Source organism: Microtus ochrogaster, chromosome 4 (assembly GCF_000317375.1).
Source record: "Microtus ochrogaster isolate Prairie Vole_2 chromosome 4, MicOch1.0, whole genome shotgun sequence".
Classification (NCBI taxonomy): Eukaryota; Metazoa; Chordata; class Mammalia; order Rodentia; family Cricetidae; genus Microtus; species Microtus ochrogaster.
In genome coordinates, this window is record NC_022011.1 from 14793259 (window position 1) to 14803287 (window position 10029).

Sequence of the window (10029 nt, forward strand, 5' to 3'; positions counted from 1 at the left end):
TCAATTCCCAGCAACCACATGGTGGCTCACAACCATCTGTAATGAGGTCTGGTGCCCTCTTCTGGCCTTCAGGCACACACACAGAAAGAATATTGCATACATAATAAATAAATAAATAAATATTTAAAAGAAAAAAAAAAGGAACAAGCTGAGACTATAAGTTAGAAAAAGTGTGCTTGCTTGCCTGGATGGAGGAGGACCAGGGTCCTACACCTAGCACCACAGGAATGAAAACAAACCAAACTTGACAGAAGTGGAAATGCATTTGTGCATAAAACTATATACACACACATATAATGTAATATATACATAATGTAATAATAATCTAAGTTTGGTCACATAAATATTTGATTCTAAGAACTACAAAAATATTTGATAAAAGACTCTAATTGGAAAATCTAACAAAATTCAACTTTCAAGACAACATATTGTTTGTTGTACTTCTTACATTTTTAAAACTTAAAATAAAAACCCGTTTTTACTATAAAGAAAAACTTCCTTCCATCCATTGTAACCAGAGACCTTTCCTTGTAGGCCAAGCTTTCATGGTCCGGATCCTCACATTGTCAACTCTCCTGTACACTGCCAGAAACGTAGAAGCAGCCCTTGCTGCCACTCACTCAACCACAGACCAGCCCTCTGGCTGTGACATCCTCCAGACACTGCCAAATGTCCCCCGGGAGAGGACGCAGAGTTATCTCCAGTCAGCAGCCACTGCTCTACACATGAACAGCTGAAGCAAGCAGCAGCTGTGTAAAGGGTCACTGGCCCTTCATGGCTGAGACAACAGTCACTGTCTGACCTTTGTCCTGCAAAGCGGCCACAGCCTGATAAACACCACTCTGTTCTGTCCCTCTCGTGCTGCAGTGTGGCTCTGTCCTGTGCCTCCCAAGCCCACCAGCCTGGAAGGCCATTTATTCACTTATTGGAGAATGAGACTATTCCTCTGGCACTAACATGGGGTTTCTGCCCTCTGACTGACGCACAGCCAAGCCGCGGACTCCTCACACTGGAAATGCCAGAAGGACAGGATTGAAGTAAACCTCCTTCAAGGACCATAGACTGAAACAAGGGGCCTGTACTCAAGGCACAATACAGTGCCGTTTTCAGTAAGGAGAAGAAAGAACCGTCTGCTTACAGGTACATAACCACGGTGGCGCCCATGACCATGAGGAACCTGCTCAGCGAGGAGTAGAAGTAGAGAATGCTGAGAAAAACGGAAAAGGTGGCCGCCGAGTAGGTCCAGTCCAGCCAGTCTCTGTTAATCTCGTCATCTTCTTCCACAAGAGGGCCACCCTGCGCATTCATCCGCAAGTTCTGGTTGGCTCCAGGATTAACGACCACTTGAGCAGCTGCATTCTGATTGGCTGGCTGGTTTTCTGCCGGAAACTGATTGTGAATAGGAGCTGGAGCCGGTGTTGAGACCACAGGTATTTCTTGTGCCCTTGGTGTTGGGACAAAAGCTCCTGACGCAGCAGTGGCAGCCAAGCTAAAACAAAAGCAACAGAAGCAGACACTGCTGAAGGCAGGGCGTTGTAAACACAGAGTGCTCTCGGCCCTGTGGGGCTTGGCCCTGTGGGGCTTCCACGGCTAACAGTATGACTAGGAACCCATATGCTTAGCTTGTCTTCATTGTAGAGAAGAATCTTTTTTAGATTACGTGTGTGTGTGTTAGTGTGTGTGCACACGCACACACATTTTGAAACTCATTATATATCTCTGATCTTGGCTGCCCTGGAACTTGTTATGTAGACCAGGGTGGCCTTGAACTCACAGAAACCTACCTGCCTCTGGCTCCCAGATGCTGGGATTCAAGTGAGGAACTAAGAGCCACTAAAGGTACTGAGCACCATGTCTATGAAACAAATGTCTCTAGAATGTCTGAGCGGAGCCACATGGCAAAGCTTATCAGGAACTAATTCTACATCAATTCACAAATCAGGAAGCTGTCGTTTCCACTCTACTACACCAGACCACAAAGAACAGGACTCTGGCAGACAGAAAGCCACTGCCCTCTCTCCCTTCAGCACTTTATAGCACAGATGGGATTTCTCTCCATCCCAAGGAGCCCTGGCCACACCCAGCACAGCGGGACTCACTATTGCATGTAGTACTGTCTTGCATAGATCTGCTGAAACCAGGAAAGCTGCAGCCACCCATAGGTTGTGTAGCCGGAGAAGCCAGGCCCGAGACCTTGGAATGCCTGCTGGAAAGCTTCAGGCCTGTATGCAGATTCAAACAGAAGGGCATTTTGAGTGGGTTTGGGATAAAGAGCTAAATAATAAGTTATAATCAGCAATTAAAGTCAGAAAGACAGGATGGCTCCCACCATGCCAACTGTATGGTGCACCCTGGACACTGAGCACAGCAGCCCTGAAGACAGGTTCCCGCGGTGGTTCACCAGATCCCATGGGAAACAAGAGCCCTGCCCGCCCTGGTTCCCATCATGTTGGCAAGGGAGAGCTGCACAGCCATGCAGACAGGCTGATGCTCTTCCTCTTGAGTCTCACCCAGGGCTGGAACCGCTGATCAGGCTTTACGGGGGAGTATCCCGGCCACATCCCAAGCCCTTCCTGAGAAAGATCTCTCCTCTTCCCTGACCCCAGTGAGCGCAGGTGACACCCTCCCTGTGTGCTGACTGGTCACCTGGTATCCCACACAGCTGGATAACTACCTGACAACCTTGTAGAGAGAGTCCACCCTAATTACAGAAAGCCCAGTGCAGCTCAGAAAGTCAGGGACTCGCACAAGCTCCTGAGCTAAAAGACCAGGCCCTGACTTTTAGACACGGTTTGTGCCATGCCAGACTCACTTCTTCCGGCATGCAACAGCCTTCCCTTGCCCAAAGCAAGCGCATGAGAGGCTCAGGGCTGTGCGCTTCTTATACACACGAGGGGAGGAAGCCCCCCATTCCATAACTGTTACACGCCTTTGTTGGGTAGGAGTCAAGAAACCTCAACACAACTGATAAAAATTGCATAGCGATAAATCAATACAAGAGAAAAAACAAAAATGGTGAAGCGATAAATGCTTCTGTTCCTAAAGAGACATCCCAAACAAGATGTCCAGAACAATAAAGCATCTTCCTTAGGGCCAGAAGGTTCCCGACCTGGAGTTTAGCTTCTCAGGACTCCCCTCCTATCCCTAAATCTAGCAATGTACCTCAAAAAACTTACTACTTACTTCATTTATGAAAGGAAATTCTCCAAGAGAAAAAAATAAAACAACTGGTGTATTTTCACTTCACTTTTAAACTCTGCTCCATCTTTTTGTTTGTTTTTTGTTTTAGTTTTTTGAGACAGGGTTTCTCTGTAGCTTTGGAGCCTGTCCCAGAACTCACTCTGTAGACCAGGCTGGCCTCGAACTCACAGCGATCTGCCTGTCTCTGCCTCCCAAGTACTGGGATTAAAAGCATACGCCACCACCACCTGGCACTTTGCTTCACTTTTATCTTTTAATCTTGTCATCAATTCTGTCATTTGAGCAGGGTCACTTAAGAAGCCATAAGGACAGGGCTGCAGGGAGGTGGCAGCCATTGGGAAGCACACCCATTTAGGGGCTAAAAGGCCTGTGTTTTCATTTCATGGCCCTACTTTCTAAAATATATACTGAGAGACTAATATTAAGAAAAACAGACCCATGAGGCCTTTAAAAGAAGCCATCTTGTACATCTTGAAGCTCAGACTGCACCTGTGTGAACACGCCTCATCCTGACACAAATGGAGCACAATCACGTTCGACATGAACACTCACCGGGAGATGTTCTCCCATCCGGAGGGAGAAAGGTTTTGAAGAACTTCCCTTTGCCTTAGACCATCGCTCGAGGAATCCCCAGGATGCTGTGACTGATTAGTGTTAGCCAGCTGCTCTGTGGATTCAGCGCCCTGAGTAACACAAAGATCAGAGCACAGGGCCTGATGCAACTGTGTGCAATCAAGAGAAAAGCGCTGCCTTGCTACCAGTGCCTATCCTGATCCCCGCCCCTCAACTGGACAAATTAAGTACAATGTAATGCGAAGAAAATCTCCATTTGTTCATTGCAATGATTTTCAACATACAGATACTAGGGCTGAGGAATGTAGCTCAGCGGTAGAGCTCTCGCCTTGCCTTCATGAGGCCCTGGGTTCAAGCCCCGGCAAAAACACCTCTCTATATAGATACCAATATCTAATATCTACACACACATATGCACTAAAAATAAAAAAGATTATTCACATTTCTGTTTCCCTAAGAATAACTACTGTAGTCTCAGGAAAATCTTCCAAACTCAATTGTCATTGGTGAGAAAGCTTCCTGATGATGCTAAAATGTATGGTGCTAAACCACAAAGCCTCGAAGTTAAATGGGACCCACGAGATGATACATACGACGAGGCAGCATATGTGATATTCAGATGTTGCAGGAAATGCAACTGGAATGCAAATGGAAGTCCATTAACACACTAGAAACACAAATGAGTTTGTCAAATTTAAGTCTTTAGAGAAGATACAAGGAAGACTGTGGCTTTTTCCTGTCCAAATAATCATGACAGAAATTTCTACAGGAAATATAAAATACTCTTTATAAAAAGTAATGTTTCTAGCTTGGCTGCAGGGACACACGCCATTAATCCCAGCTCGGGAGGCAGAGGCATGTGGAGCTCTGTGAGTTCCAGAACAGCCTGGTCTACAGAGTGAGTTCCAGGTCAGCCATGGCTATATAGAGAAATCCTATCTCAAAAAACAAAAGCAAAATGTTCCTTAGAGAAATGTGCTCATTTCTGTAAACCCCACTTTCAAGAGCCATCCTGGTGCTGTATTCCGGACACACAGTGACCTCAGGCCAGAGGTGTGACTTTGCTTTTGCACACAGCAGGTATTCTGCCTCTACATCCAGCCTTTACTGCACTGAGAACATAGCCTCTATCTAAGTAAGTCCTGCTATGATGGCGCGGGGAACACTAGAACATCTCTCAAGTTTCACTCAACTTCCTTTCTCCCTCCCGTGAGAATCAAAGACACAAATAGTTATTATCACAAAAGGGTCACGTACCTTTGTGCTGGCTTCTGGCATTTTTGAGGGACTCTTCACATTGCATACCAGATGCAAAACATGTCGCTTTTCCTGCTGCAGAGTGTAATAAGAGACACCTTAGGAACGGGACTCAATCCGCGAGTGCTTGACAACACCTCAAAGCTGATGCTAAGTGCCACAAAGTACCTTTGGAAGCAAGTCTCGGAGACACTGGTGATCCAACAGCAGCTTCCCGGAATAAATTAACCTCTGGTCCTCGGGGCGCTGAACACAACAGAAGGAAAAGCAAAGTCAGCACAGATCCCAGCGTTTGCCGCAACACCACACAAGACTTTTTTAAGTTCTCATATGCAAAACTTTTATTAGAAAATGATTAACTTTAATCTCAAATATATATGTAAATAAATTCGGGAGGCAAATGATTCCGTAGTCCATAAGAACTGTGGTCACACCCCTTACTTCTTACTCAGAGGGAGACTTGCTTCCTGCTACAAAAAAAACACAAACTGCATTTAGGGCAAAACCTGGTTTGGCTCCAATGAAAACTCAGTGTACCTATGGTCAACCTTCGCCCATAGCACCTGAGGTGGCCTACTGCTAGGACCAAAATTCCAAGCCATGTTCTCCTCCACACCAGTGACATCAAAGACAACAAGAGTTCACACACTTTTATATGATTCTCATTTCTAAAATCTATTTTTAAATTTCTCTTTAACCATACTTACAAAAGTATGTACTTAGACAGATCTTATCTCAAAATACTGCCCCCAAAAGACCAGGAAAACTGTACCCACCTAGGCATGGTGTTACATGCCTATAAGCCCAGTACTTGGGAAGTAGTGGCAGAAAGATCAAGATGAAGGCTAGCCTCAGATACAGAACAACTCAGGCTGGTCTGGGCTAAGCTTCAAAATCAAAACAATCTGCATTTACTAATCAGCATCTATAAGGGCTTTCTGACACTGTACCTAAAACAAAAACCATACTGGATGTTGTGTTCGCTTTGTTCTGACTTGCTTTGCTGGTAAATGCTATACACGTCAATTTGCAAAATATTCTTCTAAATGTGAAGCCAACCACCAGCAAAGGCTGAACCAAACCACAGTTGCCTGTGGATTTGAACTGTTCTCTTCCTTTAAAGGTTCAAACTGACACTCTGTCCTCAAGGCCAATTTGAAAATAAAATGCTAAGCAAATAATGACCATAAAGTCGGGGTTGTCACCCGACGGCAGCACTACTCCAGAAATTATGCTTTCTTCCTTAATTTCTGAGAGAGGCGCTCACTAGTATAGCCCAGGAGGCCATGACCCCCCTGTGTTGGCCTTCCCAGTACTGCAGTACAGAAGTGCCCCGCTGCACTTCCCAGTACCCCATTCCTGGTAATTTTTTTTTTTTTTTTTTTTTTTTTTTTTTTTTTTTTTTGGTTTTTCGAGACAGGGTTTCTCTGTGGTTTTGGAGCCTGTCCTGGAACTAGCTCTGTAAGACCAGGCGAACTCACAGAGATCCACCTGCCTCTGCCTCCCGAGTGCTGGGATTAAAGGCGTGCGCCACCACCGCCCGGCTTCCTGGTAATTTTTAAGGCACAGATTGGTATACCCAGGAGACCTGTATTTACCCCCTTAGGTCTTCAAATCCAAGAGGCCCAATGTTCCTTGCCTGAGAAAAACAAGCCTCAAAACACAGCGTTCTACAAATGATGCAACCAGAGATCACACGAGCATCATACGTGCCTAACTGCCACCTCCCAACAAGGACACCTGGTCTCGTGGAAACAGCCTTGGAAATATTACAGACCGCTCAGAGAAATTCCAGAGGGCATGGGACTGGAAGCTTACATCCAGAGTAAGAAAGTTCCTAACAACTCAAAGGGAAAAGTCTGATCTACATTCCCTACAGTACGGAACAAAAACTGAAACCCACGCGCCACCACCGCCGGTTGGAGCTCGAAGGCAACCAACCGCTCCAAGTCCCCGTCTATAGCTACCCGATTGCCCTCTCCCGTTTGATCCAGAACTGCACTCGTGGACACTTACATAACATCAGAGTACAAAGTAAATACAGGAAGGTCCAGCACAGTCTCCGTCACGTGGCAGGGACCGGAGGGGTGGGCGGGGCTAAGGGAGCTGTTGACAGATGTGTCAACTAAAAAAGAAATCCTCCTAACTGACCCACGGAAGTCGTCAAACCAGACTCAGGGCGACTCCAGGGCTTCCTTTCTCAATCACCCTTTGCTAGAAAGTTAAGGGGGCTCCTCCCCCAGACTAAGGAAAGCCTCTAGAACGCTGAACTACAGGGAGGGGCAGCCAACGGAAGGTGGCAGGAGAAAAGCCACGTCTAGCGTCTGGGCGCGGACCTTCAGAAGTTGGTGACTGGGCACGCACCCCCGCCCTCTGTCCCAAGCTGGCACAAGCACTCTTCTGTCCTCGCTGCACCCAGAAGTCTGGTTTGGCAGCATTCACATATCTTATGGATGCAAGTCGAATTGGGAACACCTAGTCACCGAGTTGTCTTTTGAGTGGGGGGTGTCACTGTGGCTTAGATGGGGAAATGACTCATCCAAGGTCAAATTACTGTTTCCCAGACTTGGCGAAGGCTGTGTGCTACCTGGGAGGACGAGGAAGAGGCAAAGGGACGTGGAGCTGACGTGTGACATCCTCGGGAGTAAGGAGATACAGGGAGGCAAAGTGACAAGGAGCTAGCAGGAAGCAGGCGCGGAGGGGTGGAGGCCCGGAAGAGATGACAGATCCTGGGGCAAGCAGAGGGGTACCGGAGACAGTAGGGCAGGAAGGAGCCCTGCGCCCTGCAGTGCGTGACAAGTGAGTTCAGGCAGCCCCGCCGGGCGTGGCACCACGGTACCCCACACTCACCGGACGCTCGGGGTAGACTCGGCTCAGGTGGGCCTTAAGGTGGCTCACACTCCAACTGCGGTCGCCGCTCAGTTCCAAGTCGCGATGGCGCTGGTTGGGGCTCTTCACCAGCAGCGTGACCTGTTCGGGCTGCGGCTCAGGCTGCGGCTCAGGCTGCGGCTCGGGTTCCATGCCTGCGGCGTCTGCGGTTCGGCTGCGCTCAAGGATGCCGAGCGGGAGGCGACGCGGCCGTCGGAGACGGCACAACGACACTAGGCGTCTTTGGGACGCGCGCCCCCGTCTCGGGTACCTTTTATGGGCGCCGAGCACCAGGGCCCGACAAACAGCGCTCTCTGTGGCTGCAGCCCATTGGCTGAGACAAAGGTCAGTGCCCAACGTGGCCCAATCAGCGCTCGGATCAGGGCGGCGATGGGGCGGGCTGAGCGCGAGGGTGCGGGCTGATGCAACCCGCCGCGGTTGCGTCATCCCGAGTCACGGCTGCGGCTCGGGAGCCCGGCTTCGGCGGCCATGTCGGGGTGCGCTCCGGGGCGCTGGTCCTGTTCGGCTGCCCTACCGCGGGGTGCATGCGTGCCTGAGTCCGGACGGCCCGCCCGACTCCCACTTTAGCCGACTCTGCAAATTGTTTCCTCACAAAGCGGCCCTCCTCCCTTTCTGACCCCAGGCACCGGGCACACGTCCGCTTGCATTTCCCCCGGTGGCTCCGCAGCCTGGCATCCAGGGACGCCTTTCCTCCCGGACTAGCCTGCCCGAGCTGGCGCCTTAGAGGCAAAAAGAAAGCAGACTCGCGTCGCCCTGAGCTGAGAGGAGGATGGTGGATTCAGGCACCTGCCAATTTGCCCGCACTCCTGGGCTTTAACATTGCACCACGTGTGGGACTTGCCCCTTACTATTAATGGCTTTTAAATTGGGGTTGAGACAAGGACAGGAGTGATCATAGATTCCTGGAATCTGAAAGAGGCCTGTGTGTTGTCTGCGCTCCACTGTTCCCTCTAACATGAAAAACACAACTGGCATTGCCCTGATCCCATCCATCTCTGTCCCAATCCTTTTGGGACACCTGGACTTTCAGCTGTGTCAGGAGGTCAGAGGAGTAACAGGAGAGGCTTGGTAGGGATGGTGATGTGATTTTGCAGCACAACCAGAAGGCAGGCACGTAAACTGGGGCTCAAGCCACTGAAATTTATTTCGCAGCTGTAGAGGGTAGACGTCTCAGACCAGGGGGTAGGGCAGTATTGTTTTCTGTTTGTGCCACTCATAACTTCTGCAGGTTTGCCAGCTGTCGTTGGTACTTATTGGCTTCCGGGTGTATTGTTCCAATTTCAACCTGTTTACATGGCATTCTCTGTGTGTGCATGTGAGTGCACGCACATACACGTGGGTGAATGTATCTATTATCTTCATGCGTATCTGTTCAATTTTCCCCTTTTATAAGGATACCAGTCGTATTGTAGTGGCTGCCAGTCGTCTCGTAGTGGCTAATGACCTCATCTTGGCAGATAGCTTCCACAAAGACTGTATTCCTTCATGCTATCACATTCCTGGGGCTGAGAGACTACAGCGTCTCTCTGGAGGATGCACTGTATCTCACCACAGATGTGCATCCGCCAGGAAACATGCCACAGAACACTAGATGCTTCCCTTCTCCGTTTTTGGGCTAAGGATCATCGAGGCCAGGTGTGGTGGGGCCACGTTAATCCCAGCACTCTGGAGGCCAGCCTGTTCTACAGAGTGAGATACAGGACAGCCTGGGCTACACAACAGTGAAGCCCTGTCTCAAAAAACTGTAACAGAAAAGAAAAGCGAGGAAGGAAGAAAGGAAAGAAGAATCGTTGAGGTCAATGTTGGTACAATGTTAATCCCAGCCCTCTGGAGGCAGAAGCAGGCAGATCTTCACAAACTGGAGGACAGCTGGGAGGGTTCTGTCTTCTTTAAAGACTGCAGCCAAGAGCACGTGGTCTCTGCCACTGTGTGCCTCACAAAAGACTTAACACCCTCTTGTTCCTTAGAATTATTTTTTTAAAGCTTTATTTCGGGCACGCATGTATCTGTGCATGTGTGTAACTGTGACTGTGCAGAGACCAGAAGAGTATCACGGGGTTTCCTCTGTTACTCCCCACCTTTTCCTTTGAGACAGGGTCTCTCCCTGAA

At 48.9% G+C, this 10029-nt stretch overlaps 1 protein-coding gene across 1 annotated transcript in view; it reads right to left on the reverse strand.

Moving 5' to 3' along the window:
* Herpud1 (homocysteine inducible ER protein with ubiquitin like domain 1) overlaps positions 1-8205 on the reverse strand; it is a 10307-nt gene extending 2102 nt beyond the window's left edge. The window contains exons 1-6 of the mRNA XM_005345604.2: positions 7882-8205; positions 5200-5277; positions 5032-5106; positions 3754-3884; positions 2100-2222; positions 1139-1489 (exon numbers count right to left, since the gene is read on the reverse strand). Of these exons, the coding sequence (XP_005345661.1) occupies positions 1139-1489; positions 2100-2222; positions 3754-3884; positions 5032-5106; positions 5200-5277; positions 7882-8052 (929 nt within the window). The 5' untranslated portion in view covers positions 8053-8205. The remainder of the gene's footprint in view (positions 1-1138; positions 1490-2099; positions 2223-3753; positions 3885-5031; positions 5107-5199; positions 5278-7881) is intronic.
* Between the last annotated feature and the right edge of the window lie 1824 nt (positions 8206-10029).